This window comes from Psammomys obesus, unplaced genomic scaffold, assembly GCF_907164565.1.
Source record: "Psammomys obesus unplaced genomic scaffold, mPsaObe1.curated_primary_1811, whole genome shotgun sequence".
NCBI lineage: Eukaryota > Metazoa > Chordata > Mammalia > Rodentia > Muridae > Psammomys > Psammomys obesus.
The window spans coordinates 15,418,607-15,441,904 of NW_026596147.1; the positions used below are offsets into that span (position 1 = coordinate 15,418,607).

General features: G+C 35.0%; 1 protein-coding gene across 5 annotated transcripts in view; it reads right to left on the minus strand.

Annotated features, from left to right (window-relative positions):
- The window catches only part of Wdr17 (WD repeat domain 17), a 74,494-nt gene extending 53,169 nt beyond the window's left edge, over positions 1 to 21,325 (minus strand). For 3 of the 5 annotated variants that reach the window (XM_055593569.1, XM_055593568.1, XM_055593567.1), the window contains exons 1-7: positions 21,260 to 21,325; positions 14,831 to 14,959; positions 11,932 to 12,115; positions 8,726 to 8,956; positions 5,113 to 5,364; positions 2,977 to 3,099; positions 118 to 299 (exon numbers count right to left, since the gene is read on the minus strand). In XM_055593569.1, coding sequence (XP_055449544.1) covers positions 118 to 299; positions 2,977 to 3,099; positions 5,113 to 5,364; positions 8,726 to 8,956; positions 11,932 to 12,115; positions 14,831 to 14,959; positions 21,260 to 21,325 — 1,167 coding nt within the window. Of the gene's footprint in view, positions 1 to 117; positions 300 to 2,976; positions 3,100 to 5,112; positions 5,365 to 8,725; positions 8,957 to 11,931; positions 12,116 to 14,830; positions 14,960 to 21,259 lie in introns of those variants that run through there. The other 2 variants (XM_055593571.1, XM_055593570.1) reach the window with 1 other exon arrangement.
- Between the last annotated feature and the right edge of the window lie 1,973 nt (positions 21,326 to 23,298).

Genomic DNA, 23,298 nt, shown 5'->3' on the forward strand with positions numbered 1-23,298 from the left:
AGTATACTATTACCTAAAAAATAATGTTTAGAAATGTTAGTAGATGGGTGTTAAGTAAATATCACAAGTTTACACAAAATAAGCATTGTGCATAACAGAAGGAATCAGGTAACCTACCAGTTCTCTAAGAAAATCCCACTTCTTGGCTCCCATGTCATAAAGCCCAACTCCACCATCCAGGAAACAGCATACCACATGACCAGGAGGAAGAGAAAATGCTTGATTCTGTGTCATATTCGGTGGAATTGCTTCACTTGTGGAAGATGTATAGTGATTTTTGTCTGGAGACTGGACTGAAACTAAAATATGAGGGAAGAGTAACGATCACTTTTCTTCAGAATAAAATCACAGGACGTAATTTATACTTCAGCTTTATGTTTGTTCTAAACTCATAATCTGTGTCAGTGGGCACAATTTCTACTCAGAATCTCAAAAAGCGTGGAAATATGAGCATAAAACTTAATTACGTTAAAGAAGTATATACTAGTGTAAAACCATATGGCTGAAAATTAGTCAGGAGTATAACCTTTAAAGAATGTGAAGTTTGTTATCACATCCTAAGTTAAAATATGGCATTATTTGTTTTTAAAAACAAGTTCCTGTTAAAAACACTGCCATAGGGGGCCTTAGGACCTGGCTCTGCAGCTAAGAGAGCTTGCTGTGCAATTGTGAGAACTCTAGTCAGAATGTGAGCACCTGTGAAACAATCTGGTGTCCCACAAGTAACTGAAGCTCCCTCCCCAATGAATCCAATATCCTCTTCTGCCTCCACACACAAGGCTTGTGTGTGCAAACACGTGCGGACATGCACTCCACAAACACATGGAGAGACATGCAGGCACATAATAAAAGAAGCAGTACAAAAGCCCCGTACCCACACACATTTGTGATGTTTTTTCTGTCAATGCAAATTACTTTATGAATTAATTTTCAGTGAGAACAATTGCTTCCATTACTTGATGCCATTGTAGATTATTAGTATAATCTATTATTACATATTGATACATGCATAAATGCCTCTGAGTGTTTTATTTTCTGTTTAAAATATAAGAAACTCCTTGTTGCATTCATTGTAGATGTTGCTCATTTCATTGAATCTTACAGTGATAGGAAGCCCAAACCAAAATAGATAATAATAAAATAGGGATTTGATAGTGATCAGTGTAGTTCAATGACATGTATTCTGGGTAAAAGTTAATACGATCCATAAGGTTTCGCAGATATTTTAATTACTTGGCATCATGAGTAGTCTTTACAAACCTTATGCATCAACCTGCTTGAAATTCTTGTTGTTGAGAATTAAATGTTTCTATTTTTTAAATTTCAGTTCATAATGATTCTTAGTTCATGGTATTGTATTTAATGATAAGTAGGAAAATAAGCCTGGAAGTCTAACAACAGAGTGTCTGAAAGTTACTCCTCAAAAAAAATGACAATATTAGTATATACTTCTTTACATTTGATTTTCTGGTAATTTTTTTGTTTTATTTTTTTACTAATAGACATGGACACTTCCAGAAAAATATGAAAAAAAAAAGGATTATGAAGGCTAAATATTCCCAAGGTATAAAAATCCGTGCTGACAAAATAAAGAGAACAATGCAGAAAGAAGGGGCACATAGAAGCAATGTGCGATATGCTGGCCTCTGAAACATCATCTACGAATCTTGGTTCTTCTAAACCCAGTTTCAAATCCCTGAGGTGTTAAGATGCTAAAGAAAGGCTTAAATCTATAAAAATATTTGGGGTTCAAATATAGTCCCTTCTAATTATTTATCAGCACCATGTAAAAGATTAATTTGAAGAGCCACTGTTAATTATATTTATATGAGGAAAATAGGCTTGAGTGAGGAGAAAATATGTGAGTGTCTGTCTGGTCTGTGTGTGTATGAACATAAACTAGTGCAGGTGTCTGTGGAGGACAAAAGAAGTTATCAGATGCCCTGTAGCTGGAGTGAGCTGCCTGATGTGGGAGCTAGAAACTGAACTCAAGTCCTCTGGAAGACCAGCAAGCTCTCTCTTGGCTATCAGCTCCAACCCTAGATAATTTACTTCTTTATTAAAAGTCTCCTGAGTGTCTACACAATACTCAGTGGAGATCCCTAGAAATGTATACATCCCTAGAAACATTGAGTGAACCTAGGAGATTGTATTCATGTTGGCTCTTTTATATATATCTGTAACAACGACAATTAAAGAGGAGTCTATTAATTTGGAGAGGTCCAACACCAGCAGAGCAGAAGAAATTAAATACATTTTAACTGGAGAAAAAGTTCCTCAGTCCATAGTTCTTGCAGTCACATCATGGACACAGTGTGGTGAGCTATGTGAATAATTATGACAGTCCTAATGGAAAGTCAATCTGTTCTTGTTTATCTTTAATAAAGAATCTAATTAAAAACTTCTTCCAAAGTTCCAGATTATTTATTTTAAACATGTGTTTTACTATATATCTTACATTAGAAAACCAGTGACTAATCAGAAAATAATGTGAAAAAGCAAATGAAGGGTAGAGATGACTCAACATTCTATAAATTAATTTACAACTGATAGCCAAATATGAACCTCAAATTTGAAAGTCCTCTTATTTGGACACTTAGTTATTTTAATTTTCTTAGCTGGTAAATGAGGCATGCTTAAGACATAAATTATACCTGTCAGGCCCATTTTATTTAATCTCATAACTCTTGTTGATTCTCACTAATACTGTTATTTCATTTTCTTCGCAGCAATAATGTATCTGAAGATTATCATTCAATTGAATTTTCCAAATGTAGTTTGGCTTGAAATAGTTTTATGTTAGGAATACTAGTTATTCTTTGGCTTTGATGGCTCATTTAGTATGTATATTATCAAGACTATTTCTTTAATATGTTTTTCAGCGGTATAAAATATTTGATGTGTTTATAGTGTTATCAGTTTATTTGCAGAAAACATGATACTGTGAAGTATTAAAACTTTCATAATTTTACTTACATTTTTTCTTTGGAGGAGAATTAACTACATGTAAGCAGTGAAATCCAGTTTTCTTTAGTTTAAAATTATCGATAGGTGTTGTTCTTGAAACATTCCAAATACGTAAAACACCCACTTGAGAATCTAGTCAGATCATCAGAAATGCAAATGTCACCACATTTTGTTTGATACTAAAAGACACAGTCATAGAAGTAATAACAAAGACTTCCGGAGGCAATCACCAATACCATTAATGATGCATTCAAAGAAATGGCTGATGTCTTGCTCTGGTTTTAAATTCCCTGCCTGTTTACTTTTTATTCCATTATGCTCTGTCATGGGGTTAGAATCTGCCTTCCCTAGAAACTGTCCACTGTAAATGTCATTATTACAAGATGATCTCAAACAACTTCCATTGGCAACACTCGTTCTAGAAAGCGGTCACATAAAGAAGTTGCCCCACTTCTAAATGGTGGGATCTAGAAAAGATCATTCTGAGTGAAGTATCCCAGAAGGAGAAAGACAAACAGTATATACTCGCTTATATAGACCTACAAGATATGATAAACATAATGAAATCTATACACCTAAAGAAGATAAACAAGAAAGCAGACACGGGGTAAGAAGATCAATCCTCACTTAGAAAGACAAATGGGATATGCATTGGACTTATGACAGGAGTCTACTGCAGAAGGCTTCTGAAAGACTCTACCTAGCAGTGTTTCAAAGAAGATACTAAGACTCATAACCAAACCCTCTGCAGAGTGCAGGGAATTATATGAAAGAAGGGGAAGTTATTATGACCTGGAGAGGACAGGTGCTCCACAAGGACCAAATATACCTGGGCACAGGGGTCTTTTCTGAGACTGACACTCCACCAAAAACCATGCATGGATATAACCTAGAACCTCTGCTCAGATGTAGCCCGTGGTAACTCAGTAACCAATTGTTTTCCCATAGTAAGGGGAACAAGGACTATTTCTGACAGAAACTTAATGGTAGGCTCTTTGACCTCCCCACCTCCCAGGGGAGGAGCGGTCCTGCTAGGCCACAGAGGAGGACTTTGCAGCCAGTCCTGAAGATACCTGATAAAACAGGGTCAGATGAAAGGAGGAGGTCCTCCCCAAAGAGTGGATTTGGAAAGGGGCAGGGAGGAGATGAGCGAGGGAGGGTGGGATTGGGAGGGAATGAAGGAACAGGATACAGGTGGGATACAGAGTTAATAAAATGTAACTAATAATAAAAAATAAATAAAATAAATAAATACATAAATAAGACAAAAAACAAAACAAAAAGAAGTCCTTCTATACTGAAACACCCACCGACTGCCCATTATCTGCTGTTAGCGAAATAAATAAAACATGCTTAAAAACCAATTAGAAAATTCCTCTCTCCTTCAAATCCCTCTTCAATAACTGCCTTGGAGAACAGTCTGTCTGTGCCTCAAACTATCACACGTAATATCACTTTAGTATCCAGTAATGTTGCCAGTGTTTATGAGTTAACAGAATTATAAGTCCACATAGCAGCTCTACATTGATGCCTGTAATATTCATAATTGCCTAAAGTGTGAATAGTATAAATTGCAACAAAAAACATCATCTATCAAATCCCATAATGGGATTGTGTGTCACTTAATTCCTCATTGCTATTCTAAATTCTTCCTTCTCAGATTTCTTCACCTACCCTGACAACTCCTCTCAGGCAGGATCAAGCATCTTTTCAACCATGGATTTATATACTACTTCCATTTTAAATTTGATTGAAATTATATAACTACTATAGCATATCTGGTGATGACCAGTGAGGCTAAAAGAGCTCCTATCAGGAAAATTGATTATTTTCCAATTATTACCTTTGCTATCTCTTTTCCACACCTGGAATCCAACTACTTGTTGTTTGTGTACATATAAACACATGTACATGTGCATATAAATAATATATTGCAATGTATTTCCAAACACAGGAATACATTAGCTTAACTGCATTTTGATCATGTCAATGACAAACTTTATAATTAGACATTTACTGCATTAAATAATATTTGTGATGCTAATTAACAAGTTTGATGAAAATCTGCTAATAAAACACAATTTATCTAGTTCAGTTAATGAGTATTCACATATTTGAAACATTCAGGAATATGGATACATTTACCTCCAGTTATGAACATGCCTGGAGCACTGGGAACCCAAGCGAGGCACTGCACAGACACTGCTGCACTGGGAAAATTAAATGTTGTGATGCAATGAAGTGACTCAGAATCCAGGAGACGAATCCCGTGGTGCAAATTAGCCACCAGAAGATAATCAGTGGATAGTGGGTCCCACTCCAGGGCCGTAACTGGATCTTCCTCATCTGTTCCTTCAAGAGGTTCAGGTTTCAGAATGTGTTTCTGATTTTTACTACCTATTACACACAAGGAAAATATTTTCAAAGAACATCATAAGACTAGTGTTCCCCTAATGTTTTCTAATTTATGTCTGAGACTCCTGGAAGTATGATCTGGCTTTCTCATACGGACAGCCAGGCTCACATGTGAATGGGGAAATTAGTTTGTCCTGATGACGATCCAGGGTAAACTGTTCTTCCCTGACACTCTCTAGTGCTTTCAGCATTCCTCATGTTTCTTATCTCATAATAAAGACATTTCACTTTCTCGTGACGGAACAGGGACAGGGAAGTAGTTGTGGAATATGAGGTCTAAGTACAAACTTTAACTGTGGAGTTGATTGCATAGGTCCACACCCAAGTTTTAACAATGACTAACTTTGCTCCCCTGGACAAAACAAAATTGTTGATTTCTAAGCTTGTCAGTAGTCAGCGAAAGTTGGAGTTGAAAATGTGAAGGTGTTGTATTATACAATTGTTACAATTTTGTTTTTGAGAAAAGATAGCTAAAGAAAAGAGTAAAGAAATCTTGTAATTTTTTTTTGCCTTTCTTTTTTTATTATTATTATTTTTTTTCTTTTTAGTTACATTTTGTTAACTCTGTGTCTCAGCTGTATCCCGCTCCCTCATTCCCTCTCCAACCCCACACTCCCTCCCTGGTCTCCTCCCTGCCCCTTTCCAAGTCCACTGATAGGGGAGGACCTCCTCCCCTTTCATCTGACCCTGTTTTATCAGGTATCTTCAGGGCTGGCTGCAAAGTCCTCCTCTGTGGCCTAACAGACTGCTCCTCCCCGGGGGTGGGGGGGGTCAAACAGCCTGCCCTTGAGATCCTGTTAGAAATAGTCCGTGTTTCCTTACTTTGGAAAACTACTTGGTTACTGAGCTACCATGGGCCACATCCGAGCAGAAGTTCTAGGTTATATCCATAGATGGTCCTTGGTTGAGTGTCAGTCTCAGAAAAGACCCTGTGCCCTGATATGTTTGGTCCTTGTAGTGCTCCTATCCTTTCCATATCATACTAACTTCCCTTCTTTCATACGATTCCCTGCACTCTGCCGAGGGTTTGGTTATGAGTCTTAGTGTCTGCTTTGAAACACTGCTAGGTAGAGTCTTTCAGATGCCTTTTGTGGTAGAAAAGCAACAAACCAAGTAATCCACTTAAAAAAATGGGGAACAGAGCTAAACAGAGAATTCTCGAAAGAGGAACATCGAATGGCAGAGAAACACTTAAAGAAATGCTCAACCTCATTAGCCATCAGGGAAATGCAAATCAAAACGACCCTGAGATTTCACCTTACACCCATCAGAATGGCCAAGATGAAAAACTCAAGTGATAGCACATGCTGGAGAGGTTGTGGAGAAAAGGGAACCCTCCTCCATTGCTGGTGGGAATGTAAACTGGTTCAACCACTCTGGAAGTCAATCTGGCGCTTTCTCAGACAACTAGGAGTAGTGCTACCTCAAGACCCAGCTATACCACTCCTAGGTATATACCCAAAATTTGCTCAAGTACACAACAAGGATATTTTTTCAACCATGTTCGTAGCAGCTTTATTTGTAATAGCCAGAACTTGGAAACAACCCAGATGTCCATCAACTGAGGAATGGATACAGAAATTGTGGTATTTTTACACAATGGAATACTACTCAGCAATCAAAAAGGAGGAAATCATGAAATTTGCAGGCAAGTGGTGGGATCTAGAAAAGATCATTCTGAGTGAAGTATCCCAGAAGGAGAAAGACAAACTTGGTATATACTCGCTTATATAGACCTACAAGATATGATAAACATAATGAAATCTACACACCTAAAGAAGATAATCAAGAAAGTGGACACAGGCGAAGGTGATTAATCCTCATTTAGAAAGACAAATGGGATGTGCATTGAACTTATGACAGGAGTCTACCACAAAAGGCATCTGAAATCTTGTAATTTTACACAATTCACTGCTCACGTATGGGGAGGATATAAAAACCACAAACAAGACATATGCTCACACAAAAAAAGAAAAAATGTTCCCCATTCAATTTTTTATGGTAGTATCAGAAAAAAATGAACATAAGTTACTTTTTAAAATTATCTCACTCTTGAAAGAGCACCTGAATCTACCCATCTAGCCAATCAGTAGTTACATACTAACAGAGTCCAGGTGGCTGAAAATGTCAATTATGTTTTCCAAGGTGCACAGTACTCATTTATGAGAGGAGAGCAATTTAGTTAACTTTTAATTTTCAAATTATGTTTTGGTATTGCCTAAATTTTGAAATGAATATCAACCAGAGCAATAATTCATAACAGGCCCAGTATGTCCAGTTAAGTAATGAGGAGTTGAAAGATTTACTGTCTCTTTCTCTGTGAGGGGTGACACCTGTGATAAAGATATTGTGGTATCTTTATCGAATCATAAATCATCTTGTGGATGATTTACCATTATACCATTACACCTCCCAGATTAAAAACAAAACAAAAACTCTTGTTTTTGTTTTTTAGTAATTGTGTAGATATAAGGAACTGATGTGAAAATTCCAAACAATGACAAATAATTGGTTGGAGCTGATTCAAAGGAAGTGCCACACAGATGACGTGAAGGTGAATTACATGCCTATAAGTAAACGAACATTAGGACTCAGCACAGTCTGGGTAATACTTTCACTATTGTGCTTGTTCTAAAATTTTGTGAAATTGTACTTTAAGCACTGCTCTAATTTGGAGTTTGGAGAGTTCCCCAAGGGCTCATATATAGGTTTGTTCTACAGCCTGTAGTACAGATGGGGAAGGGAGGAGAGAGTAATGGAGCCTTTGAAAATCAGGTTCTGGCTAACCAGTGCCATATGGGCAGTTCTGAGGGCATACATATGAGTAACATTAAACAGCTGAGTAGGTTGTACCTGGGAATATACATTATCTATACATATACATACATTCTCATAACAATTAATGAGAAAAAGAGTTCATGGATTTAAAATAGAGAAAGAACGTTGTATGGGAGAATTTGCAGGAAGGAAAGGGAAGGGGAAATTATGTAATTACATTATAATCTCAAAAATAAACATTTTTAAAAAGCAGGTTGTACTGGAAAGTTTAGGTCTCTAGGAACATGCCCTTGAAGGGAGTAATGGGACTAGTCCCTTCCTCTTTTCTTTTTCACACATGATCAATAAGATTTTTCTGTCATATGTTTTCTCTAAGGTATAATATGCTCACACATGTTAAAAGCAATCGGGATAATTTATCAGACTGAACCTCTCACATTGTAAGTCAAATTGAGAGCCAGTGTCTTCTTTTCGACTTGATAATTTTCAGACTACTATGTGCATATGAATAAGAAAGAATATTTGCTGAGAAAAATAGACAGGATTGTGATAATTAAATACCTACCGGGCTGAAAAATTGATATACTTCCATCAGTATGACCAAATGCAACTTTTCCCTTCTTTTGGGTGTGCCATCGAAATATACATATATCAGACGCAAAACTATGAGCGTCTTTGTGTACAGATACTCCACTATCTGGTCCAGAGATGGTCCAAATGAGCAGAGGGCCTTTCTGAGAAACAAATGCCACAGCATTGCCCGTGTTCCAGCACCAGCCAAGACAGGCAGGTGCCCCTGGAAAAGAGCAAACACAAACAACACACAACAGAGAGATGTAAGATTTGTGTAAACTGTTGTTTACACTGAACATTTATGGAAACTGAACTACCAGTCTTCACATGGGTCCCCTAGCAAGGGGAGAAAAGGCAGTCTCTGACATAAACTTGGTTGTCCCTACTTGATCACCACTCCCTGGTGGGGTGACCTAGCCAGTCCACAGAGGACAGAGGAAGAGGATCCAGAAACTCCTTATGGGACCTGGTAGGTTAGGGTCAGACAGTAGGGGAGGAGGCCTTCCCCTCTAAGTGGACCAGGGGAGAGGGATAGGGGAGGAAGAGGGAGGGAGGGTGGAAACTGGAAGAGATGAAGAAGGGGGCCACAACTGGGATAAAAATAAATAAATTGTAAATAATAAAAATAAGATAATAATAATAGGAAAAAACAAAACCAAAAATATTGAAATTCAAGAATTTTTTCATTATTTTAAAAACAATTATCTTCTTACTCGGGAATTGCACTTATTAGATAATTTTAAGAAATATGTAGAGACCACCAACTCATTTAATCCAGTATTTTTGATATTTGAGATATGTGGGATATTCAATATGTTATTCTGTAGAGCTGGTGACAACTTTAACATTTAACAACTGGGCATATCTAATACTCATTTTCCACTACATAGATTAGTTTAACTAGGTAGAAAAGAAAATTGAAATGAAAAGCACACAAGTCCAGTACTATGCGTGAAAGATGAAAAAAATTACTGAACAGCAATTTTTCCTTTGCTTAAGCTCACTTTCCAAAGAAATGAAGTGTAAGGTACCTCAAGAATTTATATTGACTCTAAAAATAACAGTATTTTAAAAAAATTATAAATACAGCTTCAATTTTCAAATTATAAAAATATTTGTAAATAGCCTGGAGGAGCTAGCAATAAGCCTTTGAAAAATTTGAAACCAAAAATAAAATAAAATTTACCCAGACTATTACCACAATCATTTAATTTTTCTATAAATGTCAGTGAAAAGTCCTTTCAAATTGTACATTCAGGGACACAGGAAACTATGACTGATAAACTTAAGTCTCACCCCTTTCTGAGGCACAGTTTATCTGTGCAGGCCTGGCTGTCCTGGAACTCACTCTGCCCCAAGCTGGGCTCAAAAGACATGATCCACACCACTGACCAGCTAGAGCTTTTTTTATTATTATTTGTTTTTTCTTTTCTTTTTTTTTTTTTTTGAGACAGGGTCTCACCATGTAGCTTTGGCTGTCCCTTAACTCACTATGTAGACCAGGCTGTCCTCAAACTCACAGGGATATCACTTTCCCTGCCCCCCAAGTGCTGGGATTAAAGGTGTGCACCATGATGCCCAGCCTAAAAGGTTTTTTTTTTTTTAATTTTAAACATAGGCTAGTACAGATTCTGTGCTGTGACTTTAAGAGAACAAATCATCACACATCTATAATTTCTTTATCATACAATATAAAATTAATTTCACCAAAGACTTGTTTGTGTTATAAAAGATTATCTACAAAGTGTAAAGTATTGGGTATATGTACGTCAACTAATGTAAATAATACTTGTAGGACTTTTGACTAACAGAGATCATTAGAGTATATGGAGATATATGAAAAATCCTAAGTGAGGCCACATATCACTGTTTTTATGTCACAATGCTTACAGATTACAGAAGTAATGTGGATTTTTTTTCTCAATGATACACTAAAAACCCAAAGAAAACATATCAACTCTATTAATAGAAGTTATTAAATAACTGGCTTGATAAATATCTTTCTCAGAGGTTGGAACGAGCTTTACTCATTGTCTAATAATTGGTTATACTAACTGATAAAAAACATGAATTTAGAAATAAAATTCAGTTTTTATAGTTGCAAATTACTTTAATTTGGAAATTACCTTAAGACCACAGTTGAGTAACAAAGTTGATTCCTTTCACTGATCTTTTAAACATTTTTAATAGCCTAAATTGAAAGGGCAACATACTAAGTGTGTAATATATGGCTAGAATATAAAAAGGCATTATTGCTACAGAAAAGAGGGATAAATGCTTATGAATTGCCATGATTGCAAGCATATGCTAAAAAATAGTAAAAACATTTTGAACAAATTTAAATAGTGCAATAGTTGTGTCTCCATTTTCTATCTTAAAATGACTTACATTACTTAAAAAAACTTCATATGGACATTATATCTAGAAATAACCTATGCAACTATAAATAATCCTTGAACTATCATTAGTACTGAAAAATAATATTAATTATAATGTTTAACATTAAATGATTATTAATTATATCATGATCATAGGTAAAATTAAAGAATTCTCAATGTTGAGTTAAAAAAGAAAAGATTGTGGACAACAGTGGTGGATTACATCTTTAATCTTAGCACTTTGGAGACAGAGGCAGCTCACAGGATATCTGTGAGCTGGTCTACAGAGCTAGTTCCAGAACAGCCAGGACTACACAGAGAAATCCAAAAACCAAACAACAACAACAAAAAATGTTATAAAGTTCTTAGAGACCTGCTTGTTGAAAGAGGTTTTCATCTCCACCAAATCACATATAAAGTAAAAAAACGTGCTCAGGAGTACAACAAGTAGATGCACATTATCTACATACTAGTGTCCATATGTGTCAAAAATTAGAACACACTAATGAACAGGCAAGGCCTATTATTTACTTAATTTTTCTAGTTTTGTTTATATATTTATTCAGTAAATTTTCATATTAAATTTTAACATTAGTTTAATTGTTTATAATTGGCTACATCCTTGGTTAATCACATCTTCTATGGAGTTTGGGGAGATTTTGTTTCACTTTTGTACCCAGGCACTTTTCCTGGCATGAAATGTATTTCTTATACATGTAAGAAGTGGAAATTTTAAATATTGTTTTAAAAATCTAAACTAAACAAAGTGTTGATATAAAAATATTTTACTTGATGAAACAAATTTTGGTGATAAATATACCTTTGATGTTGTCAAGTTTAGCGATGACTTTCTGCTCTGCGACATTCCAGATGATCACTAAGTTATCAGTACTGCTGCTTGCAAACAGGTCGGGGTTATGTGGACACCATGAGATTGCTGTGATTGTTTTTTTATGTTCTGACATGATGGCATGAAGCTTGAATTCATTATAATGGTGATCCAACTAAAACAAAGCATGTCAAAGAGTTTAGTTTTCCTTTTTAAATAATACGTTCTCGATTAGTAATCACATTATATAAAAAGAAAGCTATGCACAGATACACTGGTTTGCATGATAAACATGAATTCAATTCATGCCTTGGTTTTCATTCAACTGAATTCAGTAAGATGAAAGCATTTTTAGAAAAAACTGAGGAAACAAAGATTTTATGTTAAAAGTAGCAACTTAAGTGTTTACGTTTTAAACATGTATAATTTATTTATTATATTTTTATCAAAATATTTTATGAAGTATAAAAATCCTTTTGAACTTGGTAGGCAGAGGTAATCTTGGTATTCTTTAAGTTTGAGGCCAGCCTGGTCTACATAGTGAGCTCTGGTACAGCCAGAAATACACAGAAGAAAACCTGTCTCATAAAAGTAAAAAACAACACAACAAAAAGTTTACAGATTTTAAATAAAAAATTAGTTAAATAAACCAATTTCTTTTTTACAGAGAAAAAAAATGAATAGACTTTTAAGTTTATTTTTAAATTAGTTTATTTAAACTCTTATAAACATTTAACTGTTTATCAACTATGTACAAAAACAATTTTCCAATACATTGAAAGTGTTTTTTTTTTTTAATTCATTTTTGACTGCCTCAGGTATGTATACAATACATTCTGGTTATTGTCTCCAGTAGACCTTCCTACATTACTCCCAACTGATCAACTCAACTCCTCCTTCCTACCTGTTCTTCTTCTAGATGCATGACTTTGTGGTGTGTGTGTGTGTGTGTGTGTGTGTGTGTGTGTGTGTGTTAGTTTCACCAGGACCATTTGTGTGAGCACTGGATTCAGATACTACACTGGACCCTGGTGGGGTCAACATTGGCTCCACAGGGCAATGTAATGACTGTCTCTTTCTCTGATTGTATCTGTCAGATCCCAAAGAAACTCAGGACACATGGCTAAATCTATGGCGCCTATTACCACTCTCTTCTTTCTCCATCTCCTCTCTCTCTTTCTCTTCCTGTCTCCTCTCTCTCTTCCTATCTTTGTGTCTCTGTCTCTTTCTGTGTGTCTCTGTCTCTGTCTCTCTCTCTCTCTCAGCAAGTCCCTGGACCCTCCTTTCCCCAGCTTCTGTTTCTGATATGGCCCTATCATTTTAGCCAACAGATCTCTTGGCTTTTCTCCTCTCTCCCTCTCTCTCCCTCTCTCTCTCTGAAATGGTTCAGCCACTCGCTTTTAAACTATTAATGGTATAGTAGATCCTTTATATATTGTTGCTGGGTTTGTTATGTTTGTAAGTGGATGAAGTGAATTTACCACTTTTACAATTTCACTTAAAATGCCTCCATTAATGACTACTAGAATTACTAGGTCTTGAACCTTTGTTAAGGTTGGTCTTTTTACTTAAACATGTATCATTTAACCTTCACTGTAGTCTATAAGGAGGACTAGTACCATTTGCTAATTTTTGCATTTCTAGTGTCACGATTCAAAGGACAGTGAAACAAGGCCTTATGTTACTGTTCAGCATTTCAGTAACTCTTCCTTTTTGCTTTACTGATAAGGCTACAAGAAATATCTTAGCATATAAAATTTTGAGTAATGACCTAGCTATTTCCTAAGACTTCCCTTCTGTAATTTTTTTCTTAATTCTATAATTACAGCTTTTCCTGGATAACTTTGATAACATGAGTGTTTACATATGGCTAGCACTGCAAGTGATAATAATTTTAAGTTGTCCTGTTTGTATAATTGTTTATATTGTGTAGTTAATACATTTTTAAATTTAAAATTGGTTAGCGATGTAAACTATCGGTAGTAAATATTGTGAATGTACCCAATGTGCATAGCAAAAAAGTATGCTGAATATGTGAGAGATTTAGCAGAAATATCTGCATATACAAAGATATATGAAAAATCAGTGTTACATACCAGTGATCTTCACTCACTTTACCAGCACAGTACAAAATGGTAACATTAACATTTCCTGTTAGAACAGTATTATGAGATTGTACTCTTGCACTGGTAGGGATCATAAATTGCTATTTAAATAACTTAGCCTAATATAGTTTCCTTTACTGTAATTGAACACATATAAAATTCTAATGCCAGATAGAAAAATATCATTTAATAACACTGAAAAGTATGTTAATAAGCTATTGGTATATCTAGAATGTGATGATGTGATAGGTTATTTCACTTTAGCTATATAGTCAGTGTGCACTGGTACCAGGAACTATTTAATAAACAGCCTCTGAAAGAATTTATTTTTTAAATTTATGTACATATTCGTGTGCCTGTGTGTGGGCATATGAATACCGGGCCAAGGAGGCCAGAAGAGGACATCAGATCTCCTGTAGCTGTAATTACAACCCATTGTTAGCTGTCTTTTTGGCTCTGGAAAACAAACTCAGGTTCTCTGGAAGAACACTAAGTGTTCTTGGCCACAAACACAGTTTTTCAGCCCCTAAAACTAATTGCTAACACTTTCTATTCATATACCATAGTTTTCAAAGCAGTTTACACAATATTTTAAAATGCAAGCTTAATGAAGATAATGTCATAGTTTAGTGATATAATTTATGAAGGTAATATAAATATTCAAAGGGAAAATACAATTACCAAGTAAATTATAATTTCACACATTACATAGTTAATGCAAACATTAGCTAAGTAATAATTGCATGTAGTGTAATCATAAATTGAAATAATCCGTGCTATTAGACCTGATATATATAGATGGCCAGAGTTGCGCAGTATGCAAACCGGTCTCCGTTGGCAGCACACACATCTTTGTTCCAGGGCTGACACCCAGCAGCCAGCAGGCCCACTTGCCTGACCTGGGACATTGTCGCCTTAAAAGCAAATGTGAAGAAATGTCAATCATGTTCATCATCTGACAAACGTCACAATTTTATCTTCCCTAGTATTTCCTTTTATGCATTGAAAATATATTACTAGTAGTATTAATTTCAACTTAATATTTTCAGATAAAAATAACTAAAACTGGTAAATGAACTTCAAAGCAAGCAATTTGACTTAGGAAAGGAAGAAATCATAAAATAATGACTGGCATAAGTCATGGACATAGGCAGGAAGTCTTTCAGGCTGAAGGGGAGTGGAGGGCAAGTGAATATGCATCCCCATGGTTTTAGAACCACTTGACACATTGGCCAGGAAGGAAGAGCTTTCCAGAAAAAGAGAAACACTCAGATTTTTCTGTGATATATATCCACAAATATTGGCAATATATTTAAGGTAGCAAATTCAAATTTGAAATACTATGTGCAATTGCTGGGACAATCATTTTCTTGTTCATTGAGCCTGCTGTTTCTACATTGATCTTTATCCTTGGGGGTGGGGCATTTGAAGCATACAAGACATAACCAACCTGGGATAGCAACACTGATAATTGTTAGAAAGAGGCAATAGAAACCATACTTGATTGTACAATAAGTGCTTAAGTAAACAACTAACTGTTTCTCTTCCTCCAGTTACTGTGTAAATGAAAATCACTTTCATATATTTACATTTATGAAGTCTGTGGCTGCAGAATTAACATGGACCAATTATTGACAGCATATAAGCATTTCAACCCACTCTGTCAGTCTCTGTCTTTTGCTTAGAGAATATTATATTTAAAGTATGTTAGTATAATGTTCTTTTAGAATGGATACATTTTACCCTTGTCATTCAAATGCTGATTTCTCTCCTCCACTCTCTGGTTTCAATCAGGACATTGCACTGTGATACTTATTCTAAGCATCACCTGTCTCAACTTTGTGTAAACATGCCAAAATAAAGCAACTAGCCACAATTGAGCAATAGAAAGGAAGCAGGAAGAAAGGGAGGAGTCAGAGGACAGGAAGGTGGGGGCAGAGGAGGAGGAGAAAAGGGCAGATGAGAGCTAGGAGAGCAGAGCTGGAGGAGAGATCTTGGAACGATGTGGAGAGATGGACTGGACCTAATATATCACAAAAAGCAAGTATAATGTGGGAAATCTAAATGTTAGGAAACTATGAGGGTTTGGAGGTTTAGGATAGAACAACCATTGCCCAGCACTGTGTTCTAGGTTAATTAAGTAAATCCCAGTGTCTGTGTGGTGATTCGGGTATACAGTTGTTTAGGATTAACAGAAGCTTTAGTAGAAGATATATCAATAGTAAATATTAATTGTAATGTACAACAAAAGTACAAGTATCTTCCTGTAGCTCTACTTCTTGCAAGCATGGATGGAATATATTTTACAAAACGGTGCACAGCTCCACATATACAAATGTTCTTTCTCATCTTTCTTTTGAACATTTTACTCTCTTAAGTCATTATCAGAGTTGTGGTAATGCTACTTGTAGAATAGGAGTTTAAATTTTATGTTCTTATATTTTATACAGACTGGATAGATATAAACCACTTTTTATAACATTAGCTTTTCTAGTTACCAATGTGTCTATTTTATTGAGATCATCACTGTATCATATAATGTGGTGGTAATGTTTTAGTGTCCTTTTCTCTTAGGACAATTTCCTTGAACATCTTTCAGAACAGTTAGACAGCAATAAATTCTTTCATATTTGTTTGCAGAATCACTTTTAAAAGACAGTTTAGCCAAATTTTCAAAGTTGAGTTGACAAACGTGTTTCTTGCAGCAATTTCTTGTCTCCTTGACTTCTGCTTTCCAATGCGTCTGATAAGAATCTTGATAGTTATCTTAGAGAGAGTTGCGAGTATGTGCGAGTAGGTTTCTCTCTTCTGCTTTCAAGATTCTGTGTCTTCTCTTTGCCCTTAAAAATATGATTATACTGATTTAATTTGGATCTACTAGAATTCGGGTTAGTTGAATTTTGCTGAAATTCTTGAAAGTTCACGGTAATGTCTTTCATAAAACTGGGAACTATACTTGCTATTGTCTTCCTATATTATTTCTTCTCTCTCCTCTTTGAACTCCTACGTGAGAGCATGTTTGTCTGCTGAAGCTATCTCTTGAGTTTTATTTACTTCTCTCAACATTTTCCTTTTTGTCCCAACACAATAAATTCCATTACTCTGCCTTCTAATCTGCATGCATATTTTTCCTTGTCTGTCAAAATACCTTTTAAATTGTTATAATAAAATTTTAATTCAGTGACTGGACATTTCAGTTCTAACATTCCTTTTCTGATTATCTTATAGTTCCATGGTCTCTATACATGACTTTCTTGATTTTCTCCATGTCTTCCTTCCTTCTTTAGGCACCTTTAAAATGGTTATCATAAAGTTCTTGTCAAATAGATTAGTATATATGTATGTGTGTGTGTATGTGTGTGTGTGTGTGTGTATTGCAGTTTGGGAGACTAAACTCAGGACCTCATGCCTCATGCATATTAGGCAAATACTTTATCACTAAGCTACATCTACGAAGATGATAAAGCATCTACGAAGCTCTTCGATTTATGTTTTATTTTTAGACAAGCTCTCACCTAAATTGCCCAACTGGCCTTTAACTGGAACATGAAAGCCAGATCCCTTAGCTTCCCATGTAGGTGGTATTACAGGCTTATACCACCTTTTTGTTAAGACTTGGGACTTTTGGCTAAAAACTTTTGAATTGGATGATATAATAGTTCTGGAAATTTATTTCTCTCTTATCCAGTATTTTTTGTTGTTGTTGTTGTTATGGTTTTTATTTACTGTCTTGTTTTCTTAACTGCCAAGGATCAGCTTTGGATGTAGACTTACATGCTTCAAGAATTGTTTAAGTGTATGTCATTGCTTGGATGAATAAAACTAGAAAACTTTCTAGTCTTCTCTGCATATGTGATTGCTTTTAAATTTCAAGTCTTTAAGGAATGGCTCCAAATGATGTTAAAACAAAACTATAGGAAGTATATAAGGAAAGTGCACTAACTCTTTAATTGTTCTTCAGCTCACTGCAGATAGGAAGACAGGGGCTTCCCCACACAGGGGCAGGGGAAGCAGGGGAAGCATGCCCCTTGTCTCCCCATCTGTCCCTCTGACCAGAAGCAGCAGTTGTTGCTTAGAACCAGTCCCTGACATTGGAGAGATACCATGGCTCATCAAGTCTGCTTTTGGAAGACATGCCCAGCTCTCTACCTTGAAATTTGAAGTAGGAGGCAGGTAATTGCTGAGAACCTAACCTTACTGAAACTAATTTAACATCCAAGCATTCAAGTTTATCTCAAATGTCTACTTGAATTTAAAAATGTATCTAATGAAAATTAATGATAAAATAAAAATAAAATACCATTTATTCTTAAAAATCCATGATTTTTGACATGAAATGAAATTTCATGAATGAAATTTCTGAATGAAATGTGTTGGACAAAATAATGTATCAATAAAGAAATCAATACCAATGCACATAAAACATCCTGACCACTCAGTCAAACAGAAATCTCTTTTTCCTTAAAGATGAAATCATGCTTGTGAATTCACAGCATTCAGACTTACATGTATTAATAAATACCATGTATATTCCTATCAATGTTAAATTTAAACAATTAAATTATCAGAAAGTCACAAATTTATTAAATTCCTTCTAAATGCCCAATTTTATGGTAATAAACTTTGTTTCCTGGAAAAAAAAATCCCATATTGGGTATTCAAATAAATTCTAGTGTTTGGAACTTCTAGAATATTTTTTTTCAACAGGATCATAAAATATAATGTAAGATTTATACAGGTTTTACTAGGGTAAATCTGTTACTGAGGAGATAAAATGAAATTTCCAGGAGCCTGTATTATTTTTGCTGTCAGCTGAATAGTTACACAACTCATGAGTCTCTCCATGACTAAAAATATTCAACTTAAGGGATGTTTTAAAAGCTATTTTTATGATTTTAAATATAAACTTTAAAAAGTCATACATAAAGATGAATAAACTTTTAACTGTGACAAGTATCATTTTTTCAGATAGAAAGAACAAATCCTCATAATCTCACTTCATGATGTCACACGGTTTGTGAACCAGATGAGCGTGTCATGAGCATTCTAAGCATGTGTTATTTAGAAAAACCATCTTTTTGGTCTAGAAATAACATATGCACTTTACTGATGAAATACTAAGCATGAAAGCTCACTGAATAACGCAGACATGTAGTGGGTTGGGGAGAAAGGAGTTTACAGTGTTAAAGCAAATGGCAGTGCAAATGGCAATGTCTGTGGTTGACAACAGGGATATTATTTTCATTTGGTAAACCTGTGTTTTAAGTTTGCTCTCAACCCTATATACAAAACATGTACATATACACACACAGATTATGGAAAATTTACTCATTTATAGTAAGTGAATGAAATGTAACAGAAAACAAGACAAATATTTATATATTGGAATTTTAAAGGTAATAATGTTTACTTTTGAATGTGTAGGACTATTATGAAAGCAGAGTTAAAATTTAAATATAAATTTAAATATGAATTACAATACTACTGAAATAAGTTATAAAAGTAAAATTTGCATATGTATATTTGTATATTTAAGTCATAAACAGTTCTTACAGTAAAGTACAAGTGTCAACTTATTGCTGAAAGTATCAAATTAACACAGATGTCGATTTTTGAATTCGACATTTTGAGTTTCTAATTTTTAAATCAAAAATTAAAATTTTCTTGTTAATATTTAAAATGCTGATCATATAGGATATGTGTGTGTACTTATATGCACAATCTAGAAAAAAAGCTTGATGTTAAGAAGTGATAAAAGCCAAAACTTATGTGCCAGATTTTTGCATTTACAGTGTGAGTTTTCATCTCATCTGCATCTGTACATAAATGAACAAAGCCTGAGCAAGAAGAAACCAACACTCACAAAGATGATATGGCCAATTTAAGGGATAGACTATTTTAGTGATTTAAAATACTTCTGTTAACGCCTTGGTTTAGTTACAAAGCCCCATAGTAATATTACTGAGTGAATATGGAAAGAATTAAAACCCTTACAATCTCTATTGGATGCCCCAAAGGAACTTCAAATAACATATGTTTTAGTCAAAAGCATTTTTATTAAAATCAGTCCTATCTTGATTATACTAAATTATACTGTTGTCATGTGAATTCCACTTTAAAGAATATCTTTTTTGAAACATTAAAATGAATTTGTTATTGTTCTTACTCACACATTATGCTATATGTAAACTCACACATTAATATGAGCACTGGCATTGTAGTGTAGTGTTCGCACAGTAGAATTTGGATTCTTGCTATTAAGAACTCATAGGATGAAAATCTCTCATCATTTTTATGGCATTATTCCATATTGAAGTCAAGCTTTCATGATGGAGAGCTCTTTACTGAATCACGATATCTTTTCTGAAGAATGCGTTAGAATTTATAAGTGTTTTTCTCCAGAGGCTACTGGATCCACGGAAGTTAATCATCTTGTGAAAAACGTCCCAGCAGGCTATGCATTGCTGAGCATTGTGATTAAAAAGAAGTAAAACAACAAGAAAATATTTGTGACTGGTGTGATTAGATGGAAAGAAATGCAGAATAAGAAAACTATTGCTGCATGTCTTTAGTAGCATGTACTTTTGAACAGCAATGAAGAGAACTATGGTCACACCTCACAAAGGCACTCTGGCTCTTTTGTTCACAACTTCATGAGAAGAAAATCCAATCTTCTTTTAAATATCCATAAATTCTCCATTGAAAAAGTAAAAGAAAAACTAATTTTTTTCTAAGCTAAACCCACTTTGACATGGTATATTTTAAATAAGTGTTTTTCATTTTACTATTGCAATGATAAATTATACTTTTTTCAAAATAATGGAGCAAATTGATATGGTAACAGTTTCAAAGCAAAAGGTAAAGAGGGGGAGAGGGCTGGGTAAACAGATCAAGAGTAGAACACTCATCTAGCATGAGACTCCAGGTTCCACTCAGAACTGCAAACGAAAATTATCTAAAATTGTAATGGGAGGGGAGCCTTCGGTCAATGTATACTTACAGCTATCCTTGTAAATTATATTTTTACTGCTCTTTAAAAGGCTATTGTATCCTTAGAATTTTGTATTACAAAAATGTCCACAATATACAGAATGGAACAGAGCTTTACAAGAAGAAAAGCAAGGAAAAAAAAAACAAAAACAAAAACCAAAAACCAAAAAGCAAAAAACAAAAACCTCACAGAAAATCATAATTACAACATAAGCATATCTTACTCTTTGTAGTCCTTCATACCAATCATCTTGGTCAAACCAATGTGAGAGGCAAGTCATCCAAGCCATAGACTGTTAGCGCTTTAATCAAGTCAGCTGGAGAATTGTCAGCGCCTAAAGTAACAACAATGTGATTCAACCAAACAAGCCTCACCAGGATCTCCCTGTGAAATCATGTTCAGTACAGGAAGCGAATGGTAGACAAACATTTACACTGAAAGTTTCAATAACTTACATATAGCTGTTGAGAGAAAGCTAAGTCAGAAAACACAAAACTATGTGTAAAAATGACAACTGAAATAATTTTATGTTGTATAGTTTCAGAAAAGACTATCAAATGTTAGCACTTAATCTCACATTCTAGAAACATCTTAGATTTATTTTTTTAAGAAACAAGCAACTGATTTATAAAAGTTAACAGGTTTTTTGTTTTGTTTTGTTTTGTTTTAGAAAAACAACAAACAGGGAACAAAATATGTCAGCTGTGTGTTTCTGTTTGTTTCTATCACAATTCTTGAGAGAAAAACCATTTTGTAGTGGTCTAATAGGCAGCTGAATCAAAAATTTAAAGGTTGTGTGTCACTCAGTATAGTGCTAATGAGTTAAGGGGTCACCAAAATCATAATTTAGTTACATTTGCTTCTGGAAAAATAATTACTAGCTATAATCTTATAATATTATATACATTACAACACATATGGAAAGTGTGTGTATTTATTCTTTCTATCTGGGTGTCTTCTTCACATAGAAGGATAAAGGCAGGTTTTGTTCTGCTGTGGAAAGGCACACATGAGTGAAATTTCAGCATTATTAGCTAGTTGAGAACAGTCTCATCCCTACTGTGACCCTTATTCTTTAGAAATATTTTTATTAATGTATGCTTGTGACTAAAGATCAAAATATATGGGCAAAGATCACTACTTCTGCAAAATACTCAGGTGCTTGATTCCTGTCATAGTTTGACCTTGTCCCTGAATCTGGACCTTGGCTCTTCTGCCTGGCTCTTTACTTCACACAGAGAATTTTGTTCCTGATGGCTTCAGAGATGAAATCTCAGGCCTTTTCTCACCCTTCTCATTCTCCTCTCTCTTATTGTTTTGTCTTGCAGTTTTTGACCCAAGTCCTGCCATATAACTTTTATCTGGTACTGAATCTTAGCTAGCACCACCCACTCTAGAGACTGCTGCTTAAATCCAATTCTTCTCCTGATGCAAGGAGCCTACCCTAGCCAGGCAAATATCATCAGCTTCATTTTAAACTCCCCACTTAACCTAGAACTTCAGATTTTTGCCTGGTTATTGCAATATCAACATGCTCACACCTAGCCAGTCTCTATCAGGGATTTTTCCTTTTCTACTGCCAACATTTTTTTCTCCTGTTACTGTTCGTTTGGACTACTATTATCATACTCTATAAAGTGTCCAGAGGTTAAAACAAACAAACAAAAAACAAACAAACAAATTGTCATTTGGTCATTTCATTAATGTAACAATGGATGTACTATTATATTTGTTCAATAAGTTTTATCAAACAATTACAAAGCCCTTTTCACCATTTTAATGCCATTGCTTCTTAATAAAACCTCTCACAATGTCAGATATAGACTACTGAGATAGGCTAGTTACTAGTACCCTGGTTTTGTTGCAAATCCCAAATGTATTAGTTTGCTTTTATGTTGCTGTGATGATCACTATGACCAACATCAAGGTGGAAGTAACAGGTTCATTTTGCTTACAGGTTACAGTCTATCACCGAGGAAAGTCAAGACAAGAACTCCAGTGAGAGACCACAGAGGATTGCTGCTTTTATTAGCTGCTCTCCCAGGCTTTCACAGCAACCTTGTTTATGTAACCCAGGCCCATGTGTCTAGGGATGGCACTGTCTACAGTAGCATGGGCCCTCCTACATCTATTAGAAATTAATAAAATGCTCCAAAGACATTCCCACAGGCCAAGCTGATGGAGGCGATTCCTCAACTGAGGTTCCTACTCCCCAGGTGATTCCAGCTTGTCTCAAGTTGACAAAAACTAATAAGCCCATTA